At 36.9% G+C, this 21,392-nt stretch overlaps 1 protein-coding gene and 1 long non-coding RNA gene across 4 annotated transcripts in view; one reads left to right on the forward strand and one right to left on the reverse strand.

Moving 5' to 3' along the window:
* LOC107749593 (T-lymphoma invasion and metastasis-inducing protein 2-like) overlaps positions 1 to 21,392 on the forward strand; it is a 93,550-nt gene that overhangs the window by 17,996 nt on the left and 54,162 nt on the right. For all 3 annotated transcript variants that reach the window (XM_016564763.1, XM_016564764.1, XM_016564765.1), the window contains exons 2-6: positions 11,598 to 11,682; positions 12,132 to 13,239; positions 17,377 to 17,857; positions 17,989 to 18,158; positions 19,699 to 19,923. In XM_016564763.1, coding sequence (XP_016420249.1) covers positions 12,139 to 13,239; positions 17,377 to 17,857; positions 17,989 to 18,158; positions 19,699 to 19,923 — 1,977 coding nt within the window. In that variant the 5' untranslated portion in view covers positions 11,598 to 11,682; positions 12,132 to 12,138. The remainder of the gene's footprint in view (positions 1 to 11,597; positions 11,683 to 12,131; positions 13,240 to 17,376; positions 17,858 to 17,988; positions 18,159 to 19,698; positions 19,924 to 21,392) is intronic.
* Positions 14,305 to 21,392, reverse strand: part of LOC107749596 (uncharacterized) — an 18,310-nt gene continuing 11,222 nt past the window's right edge. The window contains exon 3 of the long non-coding RNA XR_001641058.1: positions 14,305 to 14,565. This is a non-coding gene — a long non-coding RNA (uncharacterized LOC107749596). The remainder of the gene's footprint in view (positions 14,566 to 21,392) is intronic.

Genomic DNA, 21,392 nt, shown 5'->3' on the forward strand with positions numbered 1-21,392 from the left:
TTATTTTTTTTTTTTTTCATATTTCATGTCTCTAGAAGTTAGAAAAACAAAGATGAATACAGAATTGAAAACTTTTGATTTTAAGTATTTTTAGATCAGTTATAACATTTCACACCAAAGACTGCTCATGAAATGAAACATTTTTTACATTCATATATACTTGCTAGGGATATTTTTTGGCTATCTATCTACCAATAAGCAATAAAATATTTTAGATATTAAGATATTTAGGTAATTTTGGTCAAATCCAAGAGCTTTCTGACGCTGCATAGACAGCAATGCAACTGAAATGTGTCGCGCACGTGTCGTGGTACTCTTGTGAATGGCGGCAGAGACTGACACGGAAGATTAGAAATTGTTAAATAAAATTGTTATTTTTATTCTCTTAGCTTCATTAAATTACAGTTGAACCACTGATGTCACATGGACTATTTTAACAGTGCTCGGATTTCATCAAAAATGATGAACGGATGATCGTGAACAGACCGAGGGGGACCCAACCTCCAGTGTGACATGATTTATATATATATATATATATATATTTTTTTTTTCATATTTCATGTCTTCACACCAAAGACTGCTCATGAAATGAAACATTTCTTACATTCATGTATACTTGCTAGGGATATTTTTTGGCTATCTATCTACCAATAAGCAATATTCTACAACAAACTTGTCTTGATGATGATCCTGTTTTTGGCTGCATAGCGTTGTGGTTTTCTGAATGAACCAGTTTGAATGAACTTTTTGTTTGACCTCAGCTGAGAGTTTTGAGGGAGCAGGTTGGAATTGAGGGTTGCTTATAATGTTATATCCCAAAAAAATAGTATGTATACTTGACATCCAACCTCACTGCAATCAGGTTTTGGGATTTGGTTTCCCATGGAGTTGAAAACGAATCCTGCTTTAACCCCTCCTCCTTTACCCATCCTCCCCCCCCCTTTTTCTATCTGCCCTTCCTCCTGTCCTCGTCTTTGTGTGGGGGTGATGGTGCTATGCAGGGTCAGATAGCACTGTGGACATGGTAATCTTCGGTCAGCGCTAAACCCCCAATGAAAACTGCAGGAGGTTCAGCCTCTCTCCTCAGCTTTGCCTAAAAGAATATGTGAGATGTAACTTCAGGTGGACTTTTTAAGGAGTTTTTGCTACCTAAAAACAAGAAACACTGGCTTGATTGCAGCACGAGACATCAGATTTTTCCCTCATGCCGAAGCAGTGCTATCCAGAGCAGGAGTCACTCACAGCCAGGGAGGGAGTTTCCACTTGTGCCTGTGTGGTTTTGTGTGAGTCATTTTATCTTGTTTAAGTATGTCTTTCTATGGGAGCTGAGGTTGAGATCAGACAGACTGCATTCGTCTTGCTTTTCAAAGCATTATAGATTAAAGCTTTTCCACAAAGGTAAGGGAAAGGTGTTTTTTTTTTTCATCCTTGCCTTTGTTGCCTCTAACTGGTGGGAAAAACAGCTGCAGGTGTAGGCTTAGTGACTTGCTGTTGTTGGTTAACTTGATCTTTTTGCTGTCTGAATCATTTACTGTTCATTGAAACTTCATTTGCCTACAGTTCATTTTAAACCAAAGACTTCTGCACAGGGCAGGTCTGTGATTGAACTCTGGTCAGTGTGTTCAGATTGAATTGTCAGCATGTCCGTAAGATTTAAAAGATAGAAAAATGTGCTTTTGGTGATGATCACAGAGCGTCTATTTTTATTATGATGTTGAAATATTCCATCAGTTGACATTTGACAGGGGTGTCTTTAGTAAAGAGACATATAGTCATTGAGACTTTGCTTGGACAATCAATCTATACTAAGATTAGAAGAACCCAGTCTGATCTCTCACTTATTTGGGCCATAATGTAAAATAAAACATGAAGAGTACTATACTTGCTGTCCACGTTATTTCTTACGTAATAGTGTGTACGTTTTGTTTTGTAAATGTGTTTTGTAAGTGTCTGTTTTTAAGTTGAATGTGCGAGGCTTCCAGTCAGTGTCATTTGCTCCAGGTTATTTTAGCTGTACAAAAACAGTCCGTTATGCTGCATGATATTGCAAACTCTTCTAGTTATTAACCTATAGCAGCTAATGAAATGGAAGTCTCAGACATTCCCATAAAATAGTTTACTTTTGTGGTGCAAAATAAGATGGATAAACTTCTTTTTGCATTTCGGATTTGTTCTTTTAAATCTATAGACATGGTATTTCTGACTCCTTTTCGTGTTTCACTTCATGATTTTTTTCAGTGAAGTTGAAGTTGTTATTTTATTCCTTTTTTAATATTTATCCTTTATTTAGTCTTCCATTGAGCATGTTTACTTGCATACTGTTATGCTGATAACTACCAAAAATCAGCTTATTGAAATAACCTGTTTTACCAGTTTACATGCAAATTGATAACCCAGCAATGCAAATAAACAGAGTTTACAAGACTTTATTAAGAAATCCGGTTATTTCTCTGTGGTTACGTTAAAACATAAGCATATATGAATTCTACTCAGAGTAGCCCAATTCGGTTTGTTGAGTTGTGATGTTAAATAAAGAAATAAAGACCCCAGATTATTACAAGATGCTAGCGGGAAATGACGACTGGCTTGTGTTTATATATTTTTTAATAGTTTCTTGGGTCAAGGAAGAGTCTGAGTTTGCAATATATGTCCTCCTCCCCTACATCGAAACACTCGCTGTGGCTGGATGCCCTTAAATCTGCCATAAGGCCGCTTTCCTTTCGTGTATTACACATGTGCACTCAATTAATAAGCTGACTGAATGCAGGCTGAGGTGTTTACATACCAGGTGAAATTCGGGTAATGGGCAAAAATCTAGCTATGTCGATCAGTTTATGCTTAAGCTGTTTATAAATAGGAATGCACCGACACTAAATTTCTCTGCTGATACCGATGACCATTTATTAACAACAGAACCCAAACTATTATATTCAGCTGCTATTTATTTTCAGATATAATAATCCCAGTCAAAAGAAAAGTTTGTATACAACTCAATTGCACACAGGGTAGTTTGCATAAAAACTTGTCTTTATGTCAGATTTATTCAAACATTACAAGATCACATGTGAAGTTGTACTGTATTTTTCATCATGCATTCTAATGTTCATTTGGCTCATAATAAGGCTGTGTGTCAACCAATAAATTTTTTTTTCTGGAGGCTAGCATATTTTTTCAGTTGTTTTCAATGGGAGGCTTTGCGTATTTTAAAAACCGCAAAAGCATGACAAGGTGCTAACTGTTCTTTGTCTGCACAGAGAGTTGAAAAATGTTAGACTTTTGGTAAAACACAGCACTCTTCGCTAACACTTTTTATTCAGCTGTCCGATCAGTCACAGTGGAGGAGGGGTGCTTGCAGTACTTGTATTACAACTGAATAATTGGTACTTATCTTTTATTAAGAACAGCATATCATAACAAATATCACACAAAAACATTTAACTGGGCCCCAGATACAAAAAAAAAAAATAGTAAACAGACATTGAAGAAATAAAATAAAATAAGAAAAAGGAAATTAGAGCAAAGATTCAGATCATTTAATCAGACACCAGACTACCACCAATATTGATATGAAAAATAATGCTTGGAGATGCATTTGCGATGCGTCTGCCACATTCCTACTAAAAACTCCGTTCCTTCGAAGTGCTGTCAAGTGCTCACAGCTAGGCGGTTTGAGAAGAGCGCCTGCCATTTTCAGCTGGCTAAAAATGCTTTGACACACAGCCTAAACGTGGAAGAGATGACTCTCGTTTCTCTCTCGTGTAGTGTAAAGAAGTAATAATACTTCGTTACAGTATTCCTACTTAAGTATTTTTTGGGAGAATCTGTACTTTACTTGAGTTTTTATAGCCTATTTGCCAACTTTCACTTTAACTCCACTATATTTCCTAATTAAAATGATTACTTTTACTCCAATACATTTCCCCAAAGCATATTCATTGCTTACTACAAAATAAAGTCGGAAGTAGGGATGCAGCGATTATAGATTTTTTTGGTACGATTATTGTCTGAGGAATAATCATGGTTTCACGATTATGACGATTATTATGCATTTATTCATTTCACAAAATTATTAATGTATAAAATCACATGGACACTCTTTAGATAATAAAGTGTTATTTATTGCTGCCTTTAGAAACAGAAATAACACAGTAACCAATAATACAGCACAAAATAATAATAATAAAGACAAACAAATGTCTATCTCTCCATTTGGAATTAAAAAGGTGACCTCTGCTCTTTAAACATCCATGTCAGTATTTCCCTTTTGAAAATAACGAATGAAAATAGATCACAAAAGTATTTAGTGTTTTCAGTTTGTACATTCTTTACATTTCTTTTGGACCAGAAACGATTAATAATGAGGGGAATAAACTGAACTATAATTGTAATCAACTGTCATCCATACGTATTCATTTTAATAATTTTTATAATAATTCATATGATTTTACATGTGGCCTGAGAAAATCATGCCTATTATTTTGGTTTGTGAGATCGGAGATCGCGCTGTGCACACATACAAACATTCAGGAGGACACAAACTTGTTGTGAACCCAGCCCTGTGACTTTTATTAATAAAATAGCTTAGATACTGAATTGCTACATATTCATCAGCAAGGAGAGGGTAAATTCACTGTTTAAGTAACTAAACTCACATGTTTGTAGAGAGACGTGCTGACACAGATTCACACACACACTCTGATCTCTCTCTCTCTCTCTCTCTCTCTCTCTCTCTCGATCGAAAAGTAGCTAAATGTTATAATTAATTAATTCAAATAAATGTGATCTTTTGTGTTTTGTGTTTTGCGCACGTTGCAACTGTTCCGTTCTGTGCAACAGAAACACTCCGTGTAGCGGAGGCTTTACGATTAATTAACCATGACAATGTTATAATTAATTAACTCAAATAAATGTGATCTTACCACACTATTTCATCTGTCTGATCTGAAGTGGGCAGAATACTGAGCTAACGAGCCATAGCTTCGCGTCAGTCTTGCCTTCACGTCATGCATTAAAATAGTTTAAAGCCATGTATTTGCTCTTTAGCAGCCGTTTTTACGACAATATTTAATGTGTACTCGCAATGGTCCCACACTATCGACTTAACGGTTAATCGCTGCATCCCTAGTTTGACGAATCAGTGTCTGACTCCTTAAAAACACCTTTGCTCATGTGCAAATCAGTGCTCGCACAACCGCGGATATATACAATATATCGCAAGTGTTGTTTTAACAATGTGCGATCTGACATTGAGTAGGCCTATATCACAAAAACACACAGAGAGTGCGCGCATACACTACGTGATGTAGTCTATTAAAATGCATTTAGAATCATCAAAATTCAAGGCATTCTAAATTGTAGGCGGCAAAAATGCCCCAGTAGGCTATGTCTTTTATATTTATATAATTTAATATAGTTAATCTATATCACATGAAGAGTGCCATTTTTTTTCTCTCCAGATATCAGCATAACAAATGTAATATTGATTTTATACAAGTTTAATAAATTTAGCATTAAGTGGCTTACGTTTTAGACACACTATTGCCTGTTTTTGTTCAGTTTTGCCAATGAAAATAGTTCCAAACAAAGATCTCCGAGCAACACACAGGATAGTGTTTCCTTATTAAGAATCAGCTTTTTGAACGAATCGGTTGAATGAATGATTCAGTGACTCACTCATTAACACAGTCAAATGCTTTGTTCTTGAATGAATCAGCCGTTTGAATGAATCGGTTGACTGCCACCTGAAGGTTTTAATTTGACATTTCAATTATTTTTTCATGTTTTAAATAATTTCAAATATCAGTATTCAATGTTTTATGTTTAAAACAAAGCATTAGTATTTATGCATTTGTAACTGCAGGTTAAATGCATCCATGTCCCCTCTGAGTGTCATTAAACTGTATAAATACATCTAAATGCCACTTCAGATGCAGATTCCAGAAATGTTTTCTTATGTTGGAATGAAAGAGACTAAGTGCTCGGATGAAGTGCCTCTTATTGCTTACCCAAAGATACAAAATTGGAAGAAAGAGTTAAAACTGAACACATCTTGCTGCTCAAACTGTGTATATAAAAATTTTTTTTTTTTTTGCATTTACTTGTATTTTTACTTTCAATACTTAAGTAAGTTTAATATTTAAAAAAATACTTTTTATACTTAAAACTTCATACTAATACTTCATATTTAAATCTTTTACTCTTATAATCTTTCCAAACTTATAATATGTAATATTATAAATGGTGACTTTAACTTCTACCAAAGTCATTTTCTGGTAAGATATCTGTACTTTTACTTAAAGTCCCCCTGTAGTCAAATAATTTATCACTTAAAACTTATCTTTGATCATCAAAATTACATATTTAAATGTTTTTTCTTGTGAAAATAATTTTCTCATTCTTTAAAATAGCTTGAATGCAACTCTACACCCTTGCCTCATTTACTATACGCTGATCTATGAATATGCAAATTAGTCCCGCCTCCACTCAGTCACACCAGCCAGCGCCTCCTGATCCACTGAACTGTAGTAAACGCAAAACAATGGCATACACGGATAATGACTGATAAAACTATGTTTTTAATAGCGGACAACTACAGTGAATACTTTAACATTCATTAAAGTTACTTACTTGATGTTGTGTCCTAAAATGCCTTGAAGACTCGAATACAGCCGTTTGGGATTCTTAATTTGAGCCCGCGAGCATACGCGTGTAAAGTGCAGACGCAGCTGCGGGAGAGGTGGGTCTGACTCCGGGCTACTTTTACACTGTTGCCACGGGTTATAATGCAAGTTAGCGGTTCTAAATTCACATTACACCACAGCTTCATGGGTTTTTTGCTTTAATTTATTTTTGGTTTTGAGCTGGTATTGGTATATTTTGCATGCTAGTGATAGGAATCGATCCCTTGACGTGATTGGTTATTGGATTGTGACGTAGCAAACCGAGGGCTGTTTCAAACCATATTTCTGGGTCAGCCTTTGGGAAACTACAGTTTTAAGGAGAAAATACTCAGCAATGGTGTTGATTAATAGATTGGCACATGGTTTGTCTAAAGGCATATTAAAAACACCATATAGACAAATAAACAACATAAAAAACTTGATTTTGACTACAGGGGGACTTTAAGTATGGCTTTCATGTTCTTCATGTTCTTCACTGCTCATTTCGCTCTGCCAATTGAAAGCAAGCTGTCACTCTACATTTAGGAGCATCAAAACAGCATTTATTATTCAAATGTGTGATAAAATACTTATCAGAAGTAACAAAGCATAAAGCTCTTTGCGATTATTGGATGGAAGACATGCAACAAACAATGTTTGGTGAAGGGAAAAAGCATGGACCTGGCAACCCTGGCTTGAACTACAGGTGATTCGTAGGGTCAAATAGAACATGCATTACCGACACAATTTTTTTCGGTGGCACAGGAGTGAGATTTCACTGATTATCAGCTGTTTTTAAACAATCGAAAGTGCAGATGTTTGCTGTTATCCTCCAATACCATCCAATATCATTCAATGTTATTATGAGAGGTAGCGTAGCCTGGCTTTATATATAATGCTGCAAAAAACAACATAACCTGAACCCACTATATGCTGCTTCAGATAGGGCCCCCGTTTTGCCCCCTAAGGACAAAAGTGAAATGCTATGCCTGTATCTAAACACTGTTCTCAGCTGCTGCTGTCAAGTTAAGGGGATGGTAATATGACGAAGGAGAAAGTGAACTGGGGGCTGCATGTCTAATAATAAAGAATTCTCTTACGTAACAGCAGGAAACTAACTATGACTGAGAAAGATATGATGGGGAAGTGACTGTTGGAGGCTCCATTAGGCTTCTGTTATGTTCTGCACGTAAATTATGTGCCTTTGCATGGCCATGCTTTTGGTGCCAACTTGCCATTGGAGATTGTTCCATCGGCTGTGTTTTCAAGGTTGTGCGGTTTCTCACATGAACCTTTTGGCATTGTAAAGTTCTGTATACAACCTTGTTACCTTTTTTACAGTTTTTGTTATTGATTGTAAACCACATTCAGTCATTGAAATGCTGTAATTTACCTGTCTGCTTACTGTTTCTGCTTGATTTTTTTTTTGTCAGCTGTAACCACCTAATTGTAAACCTAATTATTCAGTTGTTTAAAAGGAAAATTACCATTTTAATTCACAGTTGCCTTACTGCAACAGGCTTGTTTGTCAGACTCAAACCTTTTGTTTCCCTCTGTGTGTAAATGCAATAGGCATTTTCCTTCCTGAGCTGTTTCGTAGCAAACACTCTAATTGGCATTGATGGTAAGCAGTGAATTGGGAGGTCAAAGAGGGGAGATTTAGGCAAAGACAGATGTCCACTTAATTCCGGCCTTCAATCTGGACCTCTACATTTCTTCTAGGAAACCTCCGCATTAAAGGGTTAGTCCACCCAAAAATTAACATTCTGTCATTAATTACTCACCCTCATGTCGTTTCAAACCCGTAAGACCTTCGTTCAACTGAAATGTTGCCAAGTCCAGAAACGTATATCTGTAAAATAATACATGTGACATTAGTGGTTCATCTGCAATTATACGAAGCTACGAGAATACTTTTTGTGCGCATTTCTTCTAGGAAACCTCCGCATTAAAGGGTTAGTCCACCCAAAAATTAACATTCTGTCATTAATTACTCACCCTCATGTCGTTTCAAACCCGTAAGACCTTCGTTCATCTTCGGAACACAAATTAAGATATTTTTGCAGTCTGCATAGACAGCAATGCAACTGAAATGTTGCCAAGTCCAGAAACGTATATCTGTAAAATAATACATGTGACATTAGTGGTTCATCCGCAATTATACGAAGCTACGAGAATACTTTTTGTGTGCAAACGAAAAAAAATAACGACTTCATAACGTCTCCTCCGCATCACCCTGTAGTGCCATTTTGGAGAGTAGCCTATCAGCTGGACTAAACAACGTATGCTGTTCTGTGTCAGCTGCGTCACGCCAGATCTGCTTTCACAACAATGTAGGAAACGGATCCGGCGAGACGCAGCTGACACAGAACAGCATACGTTGTTTAGTCCAGCTGATAGGCTACTCTCCAAAATGGCACTACAGGGTGATGCGGAGGAGACGTTATGAAGTCGTTATTTTTTTTCGTTTGCACACAAAAAGTATTCTCGTAGCTTCGTATAATTGTGGTTGAACCACTGCTGTCACATGGATTATTTTACAGATCTCCTTGCTGCATTTCTGGACTCGGGAACATTTCAGTTGCGTTGCTGTCTATGCAGGGTCAGACAAGAAACATTTCTTATCATTGTTGCAGTTGAAAACAGTGCTGCTTCATATTTTTGTGGAAACCTTATATACTTTTTTCCCCCCAAAATGGTGTTCAAGAGAATATGTGAAATGTGAAAAAAATTGTGTAACAAAATTTCAAATTTCAAATTTTTTGTGTAAAAAAAAAAGATCAGTTTGATTCATCCTTGCTGAATAAAAGTATTAAATTCCTTCAAGACCAACAATCAAACAAACAAAAAATCTAACTGACCCTAAACTTTTGAATGGTAGTGTACATGTTACTTTTGAAATAAACTTTCAAAGGATTTTTTGTAGAAAAGTGCTTGTCACCATCACCAGGCTTGCCACCTTTACTTGCCACCAAGGTTGGGATTACATTTCTATTATTGTACACAGTATGTTGTTTTGTCTAAATGTAATACTTCTCACTTAAAACCAAAACGTTTTCTGGACTCATGAGACCATAGAACATTCTCTCTACAGTCCTCTGCCTTATCCATATGGCCTTTGGCAAACTTTAAACAGGCAGCAAAGTTCTTGGAGAGCAGTGATTTCCTCCTTGCAATCCTGCTCATATTTTTTTTTACTATAAAATGCGATTTGCTGACTTTTCCTTCAAAGGAAAATTAAATAAATAACCTTCACAAAGGACAACAAAGGTTTGTGTATATAATTGTATTCTCTTTAGAATGTAGGTTTTACTTGTGCTTTCACAACATTTTAGCACCACTGCATTATTGTATTGAGTTGAATTCATCGGTGATGGGGAATGCTATAGTAAAGCATAAGTTCTAAAAAAAAAAAAAGGTAGAATTGTTATTTTAAATTTGTCAGTGAATAAACTAGAGAAACAGACAACAGAAGACTACTGTTCCAAAATTTGGGGTCAGTGAGTTTTTTTTTGTTTTTTGTATGTTTTTGAAAGATGTCACCAAGACTGCATTTATCTAATTAAAAACTACAAAGTAATATTGTGAAATATTATTACAATTTTAAGTAACTGTTTTCTATTTGTAATATATTTTAAAATGTTCAGCAGTCATTACTCCAGTCTTCAATGTCACATGATTCTTCAGAGTTCATTCTAATGTGCTGATTTAGTGCTCAAGAAACACTAAATTTCTTATCATTGTTGCAGTTGAAAACAGTGCTGCTTCATATTTTTGTGGAAACCTTATATACTTTTTTTTTTCCAAAATGGTGTTCAAGAGAATATGTGAAATGTGAAAAAAATTGTGTAACAATTTCAAATTTCAAATTTTTTGTGTAAAAAAAAAAAGATCAGTTTGATTCATCCTTGCTGAATAAAAGTATTAAATTCTTTCAAGACCAACAATCAAACAAACAAAAAATCTAACTGACCCTAAACTTTTGAATGGTAGTGTACATGTTACTTTTGAAATAAACTTTCAAAATGCAGTGTGTTACCCTCAGCTCTCTCTGTAATTCTCCAGTGATCTCTGGAAATCACCTTATGAAATCACTTGATCTCTTCTCCTGCTAAAGCTAATGAGGATTTAACCTCTCTTAACTATGTTACAGCAACTCTTGGCTTGTTTAAAGCTGTTCTTGGAAATGATGGGTAGAACACTGTTTTCTTAAAGGGATAGTTTACGCAAAAATTATGTTGTTGTTATAAACATGTATGATGTTCTTCTGTTGAATATAAAAAAAAAAATAAAAAAAAGTTATTTTGAGATTTTTTTTGTTTGTTTGTTTTTGTCACCAGAACTGTTTGGTTACCAACATACTTTAATCTTTTTTTGTGTTCCACCAAATTAAATTTATATAGGTTTAGAATGACACTGAAGTGATTAAATAACCAAATCTTCATTTTTGGGGGTTACAGGCTGGGAGAGAACTGTAAGGATGTGTAGTATGGTTACTGTGGTCCTGTGGATAGTACTGGGAGAACATTCTGACCACAGCTTTATTTATATCCAGCTCAAGGCTTTTTTTAGCCGTGCAGGCCAAAAATCTTGTTGGAATTTGTGTGTCAAAAATAAATAGCGAATGAAGTGAAATCTGTTTGGAAAACGTTCCCAACTGAGCGAGATGTAATGTAAAACTCAGCTCAGGAGAAAAAGTAAAATGTTTCAAGAGGATATGGAAGATACTAGTGGCTCTTTCAGAAGTCACGGAGTCTTAAAATCAAAGGTTTTCCAAAGTTATGCTTTAAATTTTAACACATTACAGTATGTTAACTGCATTTCCTAAGATTTTGGAATCTGTTCATATTTTTGCTGTACTGTGAATGGTTTTCACCTTTTAAAACTAATACATGTGATTCATGTCTTTCTAAGACCAGTATGTTTTTTGTCCCACAGATAACCATAAAACAGTTTAACTGAAACGGAAGGACAGAATGGTGACTATGCAGACAACAAGGCCATAACAGGCCTAACTGCCTTGGTAAGACTGTACACCACTGTATATCGCTGCCATGTGACCCACAGATTGCTTTACAATGTACTTTACTGGAAAATCTCAGTCACTTGTTGCAGACTCTTAACTAAACTCATAACTAAATCAGAATCAAAATACAGAGTAGTCGCAGTCCATAAGAGAAATATTTAAAACTGTTCCTGGAGGGCTGCCTTCCTGCAGACTTCAGTTCCAACCATGCTCCAACACACCTGCCTGTAATTATCAAGTAACCCTGAACACCTTGATTAGCTGGTTCAGATGTGTTTGATTGGGGTTGGAGCTGAACTCTGCAGGACTGTAGCTTTCAAGGAGCAGGGTTGGAGACCCCTGATTTAAAAGAATTACCCTAGCTTTTACTTTGAGATCAATGGTAAATTGTCTCCATAGGTTAAGTGTTGCGTGTCACTGACAGAATCATTTTCTTGCTCTTCTAGATCGAGGATGGGAAACTCTGAGAGCCAGTATAGCATCCAGGGCTCTAGAAGCAATAGCTCTAACATCCCTGGTAGACACAAACCTTATTCTTTCAAGGGCCACTCTGCAAAAGAAGACATTTTATCACCTCTAGGCTTTTGGAATGCTGGTTCAGGATATTCTGGATTGAAGCCCAGAAACATAGGCCGTGGCTCCTCCCCATCAAAGGGCAACCACACCTTTATGTCCCGCCAATATGACTACATCACCCATAAACTAAAGAGTGGTGCCAATAGTCAGTGGAATGGGGTTTCTGAGGACTTGTTGCCTGGTGGCTGCTTAACATTGCCTTCTGAAAATGGCTGCTTGTATGGTAGTCACGAGGAGAAAAGGAACCCTTGTACTAATTATGCTAACACAATGAAGATGCTAGAGAAAAGTCCCAGGCTTGCGGAAATTGAGGATCAGAGCAGCCCCAGAGTCGTTATAAAGAAAGATGGTAGTGTACGAATGGAATTCAACAACAGTTCCAACAGCGCCCTTATTTTGGATGATTGTGCTGGACCAGTTCAGCTCCTCAAGTTTTCCCCCACCTTAGAGTCCAATTCTAGATTATCTGGTGTAACACCATCATTACAAGCCCATTTTGGAGCTCCACAGGCAGTTGCCAGCTTCAAGAGCAGTAAAGGTAGCTCTCTGAGCTCAGATGGCTCCTTGTACGACTTGCCCTGGGGGACTAGTGTTGAACTTCACGATTCAGACAGTGGATCCCCTAATAGCCAAAGACAAAGTATTTTAACAAAAGTGGGTTTTCTCGCTGAGCAGTTGCCTGCCATTACTACAGCTGACCTCTACAAGGATCCCAGAATTGCTGCCACCTTCCCCACGGTTAAGGATTTGCAGTTTTCAAATAATAGCCATTTAAAGCACAGGTCCTCCTTTGTGTCCGTGATGGAGGAACTCGGGTCAGAGGGGGGCCCAGAGGAAATGCAATATTGCTCCTTCACCCTACCTAGCCAGAAACCAAAGCCTTTTCTAGACAATAATGGAAAGAAAGTGTCCATCAGGAACAGATTTAGGCGTATTAGTGACTGGACTGGAAGTTTGACCAGGAAAAAAAGGTTTCAGGTAAGGACAATTTTTTGGTTGGTTGTTTCCATTTAATTTTCATTCCATTTTTTTTATTTAGAAAGTTGGATTATGTAATTGGATTTAAACCAATGCGAACTCCTGTCTTTTGAAAAAAAAGTTCCTTTTTAAGATCAGTCTTATATTGTTAGTCGTGCTTGTTGAATTATTGATGACTATGAATGTGTCGGGGAAAAATAGCAAGGAGATATTTTAATAATTTATTAATAAACTAGTGTTTTCTGAGTCCGAGTCTGCAAAGATGAAGCTGACGATTCTGACTAGCCATCGCCGCAGTACAGTGGATGTGCCTTCAGAGAGAAATGTACCTTTTTCAATTTGAATTGTTTAGTTTTAGAGTAGACATTTCGAGCTTTCTATATACTGTATTTCTCATATCTGTGAGGCATATAGCTTATATACCCTGAGTTTTGGTTCATTTTTGTGCTGCGCTCCAGTGCACGAGAGACCGATACGGCAGAAAGCCATTTTTCTTTATTTTACTAAAGCACATGACCCTTTAACAAACAAAAAATGTAACCTCTTTACCATTAAAAACAAAACGGAACTATTTTAATGGCTGCAGCAGTAAGCTGTGTAATGGGGAGGAGAAAAAAAAAAGACATCACAGGCTCCAATCGGACTCGGGCAGAGAATTCTGATAAGCTGTCGGACAAGGGCCGGGCTAGGGCCAAAGCATCTCGGGCCAGGGCCAGGCTAGGGCCTACATTTGAGGCCCGTGCAGGGCTTTAATCCTTCCTGGGCGGGTTATGAAAGTGAAAATGTAAATATTGTCCCAAATGGCACATTTCATGTGCACTTACGGCCCTGTGAACTCACAATAGCCGATTTTGCCATTTGTGCTGTGGATGTGAATGATTCCTGAAATTGTGTAGATTGTTGAGGAGAGATGTCATAGTACAAGCAATCTGACTTGCACTTTTCGCCAAGCCAACAACAAAACTTTTAAGGGCGAGATACGAATTAACACGGATTATTATCACTTATCAAAAGAGACACTGTCACTGGTTTCAAGGTAGTCACATACTAACTGTTCATCTTAAAGTAATACTGTTTGTATGTTCAAAATAACAAGGCTTGAACACCATGCAGGATTGTTTTACACACAATTTTAAATGTTCCTGATAGTTCATAGACAATAACAAGTGACTTTTGGTATTTTAACCACGGAACTAGCTAATGTCCCCATTTCCATTTCAGAAATACTGTCACCTTATGAAAGACCTGACCAATGTCTAGAAATGAAAATATCTTAGTAACTTGAGGCTGGACTTGAGCCGTACTACCAACTAGCAGACACATTTTCTTATATATCACCACTCACATTTTCACAAATTCTTGTTTGTTTGTTTTTTTTGTCATTTTTAGCCACATGCCTTATAGTCAGTGCAAGCATGACTGATGAGTGCAAGCATCAGTCCATTGGGTTATTGACTGTTGTTACTTATGCCAGGTGCCACTGCGGGCACTATTGCTGGAGCACATGTAGGGCATAATATTGAAATCTACATCATGCCAGTTCAATGAGACAAGGAACCCATGGGGCTCTACCAAAAGAATATCAGGATACATTGGAGCTGAAAAATGCAAAAACTTTTAGTGCTCTGAAGATGACGGGATGTTGTGTTCCTCGCAAATGCAGTGTTTGGCATTTGGTGGGTACCAAAAGAAAGCAAGGGATAAATTCTGTGGTGTTGAAGAAAATGAGGAGTTGATTAATTAAAGATTGCAGTGGAGGAAAACCAACGTTGAGTATCTCATCTTATAAAATAAGTGGAGGCTGTATATCAGTTGTTTCTGCTCTCTGTTTACATAAGTTTTAGTAGCTAATTGTGAATGTGTCTTTTGAAGTCTTTTTTATTGTATTTTTGTGATTTCGTGTGTGAATTTTTTTAACCATCAGCAGTGAGACATTCCTGTTGTTTGGCTTTTATGCTGCATTTAATGGCAAAGAGTGGAATAGCTTTTTGATATTTTCTGTGGAGTCCGTGTCTGTGGAAGGTTTTGCAAACCGGCATTACTCATCATATTACAAGTCTAAAGTGAGTAATAGCAATGATACAGCCTAGTTCTTTAATCAGTCATTTAAAGCGGCTGTGTTTTCTTCTGCTCACATTAGAAGAAAGCAGTGACTTATTTTTTAAACTAAAGACATTTTAAACAGTCTTTTTTTGTAAAACAGAGGATGCCATGAAATGTGCTTTTAAAGTAATTTGAGTCACTTTGTATTGTTTTACTCATGTAGACATTTACAGTATGTAGACATGGAGTAGTTGCTGTCGCTAATGAATTTCATACCAACTTTGTAATAAATTATAATGCGGTTTTTAATTGTAGATTGCTGAGATCCAGAACACTCCCTTTATCACCTATGACTGTAACTGTGAATGTTTGCATGAACCCAGTGATCAGATTTTCATTTAAGGCATAATAATAAAGTCTTTAACAAAGAATGCACTACTTTTTACTCTCTGTGTGAGGTGGGGAATTCCAAGAATTAAATTATTTCCTTTATATATATACAGTATATATATTTATAGAAAATCCAATTATAAATTAATGTAACTTGGGCAAGGTTTGAAATTCATTTTTGTTTTTGTCTATTGAATGTCTTGTTAATTGGTGCTGGTCACCAAATTATAAAGCCTAACTGTGTGTGTGTGTAGTTGTTAGTGGGGTTCTAAGGTTGAACAGGTCCTGCAGTCCCTAGATCTCTGTAAGTTTGAGAGGCAAATGTAATGACCTATCTTTATTGTATATATTTGTTCTTTTTTTGTTTCTTTTTTTCTTTTGAGTTGCTTTGTTTTGTAATTTTGGCGTTTGGAAATAAAATCCCTGAAAGTTGTGCTGAGACCAACTGCCTTTTTTTCTTTTTCCCACTGGTCACATCTTTCACACGCATTTATGACTCACATTTTCATGATAATCACAATTTATGATAATTTTGTGCTGATATCAGGTTAATCATAATCATAACTGTGAAACCATCTAAAATTTATTATTATGAACCAGTCTAAATGCTTCAGCCCAAGAAACACTCTTAATCATTTTTTACAGTTTGACAGCCACAAAGACCTTTTGGTAGAATTCTGATATACACAGACCGACTGATAGAACCCTGGTAATATGATAGCTTCCTGGATCACTGGACGGCTTCAAAATGGATATGCATAATCATGTGGCCATGTCAACTTGTTACTTCAACTTTTGCAATTATTGTTGAGAAATATTGAAGTTTACATTCAAATCTCCACTGAATGCCAGACATCAGTTGTAGTTTTACACAGTGTTGTTGGCACATCTGAACCCTTGTGTAATTAGTGTCAGCTGCTGGAGATGTGTAGACTTTGAAGAAAGATGCTTGAGAAAGACCCTCCTACTCAGATTTCTTTTGAAGTGTGCTCCTCACTACGAGCAGAAGGGAATCGATGCTCTTACTGAGATTTTTCAAATGACACTCCTTTAAAGAGCATACTGTGTATTCCATGGTGAATGAGGAATGGGGTAAAGAGATGTGCTCATGTCTTTCATTTTCCATAAATTTGTGTAGTATTATGGCGATTTGAACTTGAGCTTACTGTCATGCACCAGCAATAACTGACTTGTTATTTTGTTTTAGTTTTCGTATTAGAGGTTGTTGCTAAGGCATAATTGATGCTCAAGTCTCTGTCCTTAAGTATTAAAGTACCTTGTAGCATAACAATTGTGCTATTGACCTGAGGTATAAAACTTAACCAGTAGCACAAATGGTATGAGTATTGTAATATTTAAAACCGTCTCAAATCATTCATATTTGAAATGGTCTTAAAAAATGTAAAAAAACAAAAAACGTGTTATACTGTATGTGTTAAAGGAGGAGAAGGAATACGCTAGTGTATGCCACTTGGAACACCAAGAAATGCATAGCAACAAAACACTGGCAACCTTAGCATTAACGAGCACCACTTACATTTTCTTTCAAATATAAAAAAAATCTAGTTTGATTGAAATAACCCAGTTTGCAAAAATGAATGAGTAGTGGCTTTAAAAAATGATATTTTGATGATTACAAGTAAACACATTTCAGCATAAATGTAACCTCAGTCTTACAATATTTCTCCTTTGCTGTTGTTGTAGGAGCCGAGATATACTGAGCCCGTCGATTGCTTTGATAGTGGTGTGGATGGCCTCACTGCCGATACCAGTTCTCTCTCTCAGGTCTCCAGCTTTCTGACGGTTCCAAATGGCCTGCCTCAAACCCGCTCTCACTCTCTGTCACTGAATACCCGCAGCGGCTCTGCTGGTGCCCTTCATTTGGGTACCGATGTTTTGCGGCAAAACATCTACAAGAACTTCATGAGGGAGCTGAAGACTAGTCGGCCTCCAGCAGAATGTGGACGAGAAGATTGGTGCGAGAGCTCCTCAGAGGAAGCAGAGAGCAGTAGTCAAGAAATCCTCGGGTGTCTAGAGCAGCTGGACTTGCTTTTTGAGAAAGAAAAGGGTGTAGTTAGGCGGGCCGGATGGCTATCCTTCAAGCCCTTGCTTACTGTACACAAGGACCGCAAATTAGAGCTAGTGGGCCGTCGAAAATGGAAACAATTCTGGGTCACTCTAAAGGGTAATTATGCCATGATTGCTATAACGACCACTGTGATTTACAGTGCCACTCACCTTTGTGCAGTAAGGACACACCATGACTGATTAAAGTGACCAGAGATGACCAAATTATGTTTTTTTTTTTTCTTGTAGGCTGCACAATGCTGTTCTATGAGACCTATGGAAAAGCCTCTTCAGAGCCAGAGTCTCCATGCTATGCCTTGTTAGCAGAGGATGGTGTAGTCCAGGCAGTTCCTGAGCACCCCAAGAAAGAGAATGTATTCTGCCTCAGTAATGCCTATGGTGATGTCTACCTTTTTCAGGTCAGTTGAAAACCTGAGCTATAGGGCTGAAACGATTCCTCGAGTACCTCGAGTAACTCGAATACAAAAAATCATTGAGGCAAATTATTTGCCTCGAGGCTTCGTTTAGTCCATTTACTGTAACTACACACGGAACACTGTGTTTCCCCACGGACCATTATTACTGACGCACAACCCGATAAACGCTGGACTATAGACTGTGGACATATTTTTTTATTAAAAGCGCTGGACATATTTAAGATCGTAAATCAATATGGTGGCTAGTTATGATGTCCCTACGTTAGCTATGTTTTGTGAAAGACTAAACGCCATTGTGCATAAAAATACCACAGAAAGAAAGTTAGTCAATATCACACGAAGAGTGCCAGATTTCACCTCTAAAATCAGCATGATTACAAATGTGATTTTATTCAACAGTTCAATAAACAAGAAGGTAATATTAAGAGACTTACGTTTTAGACACTATATTGCCTGTTTTTGCTTTATTTTGCCAAAAAAAAAAATCCAAACACAGCCACAGCACTGTTTTGCGTCTCTGAGCAACATGATGGTGTGTCGTCGAAAACAAATTAGTTGTTTATTTTAAGAGATCTATCTTATTATCTCTTGTATATTTAGTATTGCTCTTTAATAAAGAAAACTTACTTCTTATCCGATTACTCGATTAATCGATGGAATAACCTGTAGAATACTCGATCACTAAAATAATCTATAGCTACAGCCCTACTGAGCTATAAAACTAATGGCCACTTCACGCTGAAAGCATAAGCAGAGTGGAAGCCGCACAGAAGCTGCATGTATACAGAGCGGAAACAGTACAGTGTTTAGACTTTAAACAGAATTTATTATTAAATAAAAAACACTGCACACACATTACTTGTCAATAATGTTTATGGTGATATTAACAACCTTATGATATCAAGCATAAACATAAATGGATAGTTCACCCAAAAATGAAAATTCTGTCATCATTTACTCACTCTCAGGTTGTTCCAAACCTATATGAATTTCTTCTGCCGAAAACAAAAGAAAATATATTGAAGGATGTGGGTAACCAAACTGTTGCTGGTTGCCCCATTGACTTCCATAGTATTTTTTTTCCCATACTATAGAAGTCTATGGGAGTCGCAACTGTTTGGTTCGCAACTCACATTTTTCAAAATATCTTCTTTTGTGATCAGCAGAAGAAAGAAAGTCATGCAGGTTTGGAACCACTTGAGAGTGAGTAAATTATGACAGAATTTTAATTTTTATGTGAATTATCACTTTAAATGCTTGAAATCTGTTTTGTAGACAATTTTGAAGTGGGGTCCAAAAGTTTGAGACATTGAAAATCTAGGCTTCATGATGTAATCTAAACATGGAAATACATACATTTTCAGAATTGTGAAAAAATGTAAGACAAAGTAACGTTATATAAAATGAAGTGATTTCTACATTACTAATCAAATAGCCTTTTTTTTGACAATGACCATATTTACAGTAACCTCTATGTATAAAAGGTCACATTTCCTTCCCTGTATGTTATTTTCCACTCTAGGCCTCCAACCAGACTGACCTAGAGAACTGGGTAACTGCCATTCATTCGGCTAGCGCATCTTTATTTGCGAAACGCTACGGGATGGAGGACACACTGCGTTTGTTACGTGGACAGATCCGTGGTCTTCTCCAGAAGATCGACATGGACAGCAAGATGAGGAAAATGGCAGAGCTGCAGTTGTCCATTGTTGGTGACCCCAAAAATAGAAAGGCTATTGAAAACCAGGTAAGCAGCAGTTTAATCCAATTTGTCGGAAGTGCGTATAATACTATATGAAGTCCTTTTTTGTTTCAGTCATGCATTTTAATTAATTAGTAATTCGTTCTTAAATTAAATTTGACTGACCATTTTATCTATTTATTCTTTTAGCTTGATATGTGCTTATATCTGAGATAAAGACTGAATTTCTTAGAGACAATGAAGGTGCAGCTGCACATGCAAACATTTGAAGTATAGTGCTTTAACTCATTATGTTTGCGGATTTGTACTGTGATGTGTATGTATTGAGAAGGTTGGTAATGTGAGAAAGCTCTCCATTTGGTCTGAAACACTGGGATAAATCATTGAGGGCTTTGTCATGTTAACAGAAGGCATGTTAATCTTACCGCCACATACCGCTTTAGAGGTTGCATGACCCACATAGCTTTATTTGACCAGTGGTATTAGTAGTTTTCCCACTGCCTGATAACAATCAAGTCAGTGCTTCATGGGAACCTCAGGAGCTGATGCAGAGGATAAAAGGGGGAGTTAGAGGGGTGCCAGGCGCTGGATGAGAGACTTGGTAAAGGGGGAAAGGTTAGAATTGTCTGAGAAACTAGGCAACTTTGAAGTGCTGTCTCCACAAATCATTGCCAGCTGGGCAGTTTGAAGTCTCCACTCACCCTCCTTCACCCTTCCTCCCTAACCGAATTATAATTGCTTTTAAGACTATTAAACATATGTCTTTTATATGAAGCAGGGAAAAGGTCAGAGAAACAAATTGAAGATAAATGTGTAGGACTGCACATTTAGAACTGCAATCAAAAATTTTGCCTGTCCAGAAGTAAACATTGATTACCTTAGAAATGAAAATGGAATTCAGCCAGGCTCATATATATCAAGTTTACTAGCATCTCAAACTGATCCCTGATCAGACTAAGTGAGAACTTTTAATTAATTTATTTTTTTCGCCTAAGCAACACAGGTTGATGCTGGATCAAAATTCCTGGGACACAATTAGAACAAATTTCTCAAACAGGCTCCAAAGACTCAGACAAGCCAGTGTGTTCCTAATAGTCTCTAAACTACAACGAACATGCCTTTCTTTTTGTAGTAATGGGTGTATGTTGACATCCAGTGTCACACTTCTGAAAAGCACTCCTGGGCTAAGGTAAGATTCCTGTGAGTTAACGGTGCAGTGTCTGTCCAGCCTCATTATACTTGTTTTAATGGTGTGAGGTTGAGTTAGTAGGATTTAATAAACCAAAGACCAAGAAACTTTAATGACACAGTATCTCTAAACTCATTGGCAGTGGTATGAATGATGCTGGGAGCCCAAACCAAAGCATACAAACAATGCACAAAAGCAAGTCAATGCAATGTTAATATTTTTTAACCATCGTCGTCAATTATCTATCACTAAATTAAATAATTGGATTGTTTATCAAAAAAAAAAAAGTGAAGAATCTAAAATACACTGTAAAATCTAAATTGTT

This window comes from Sinocyclocheilus rhinocerous, unplaced genomic scaffold (assembly GCF_001515625.1).
Source record: "Sinocyclocheilus rhinocerous isolate Xijiao unplaced genomic scaffold, SAMN03320098_v1.1 scaffold2817, whole genome shotgun sequence".
Taxonomy (NCBI): Eukaryota; Metazoa; Chordata; class Actinopteri; order Cypriniformes; family Cyprinidae; genus Sinocyclocheilus; species Sinocyclocheilus rhinocerous.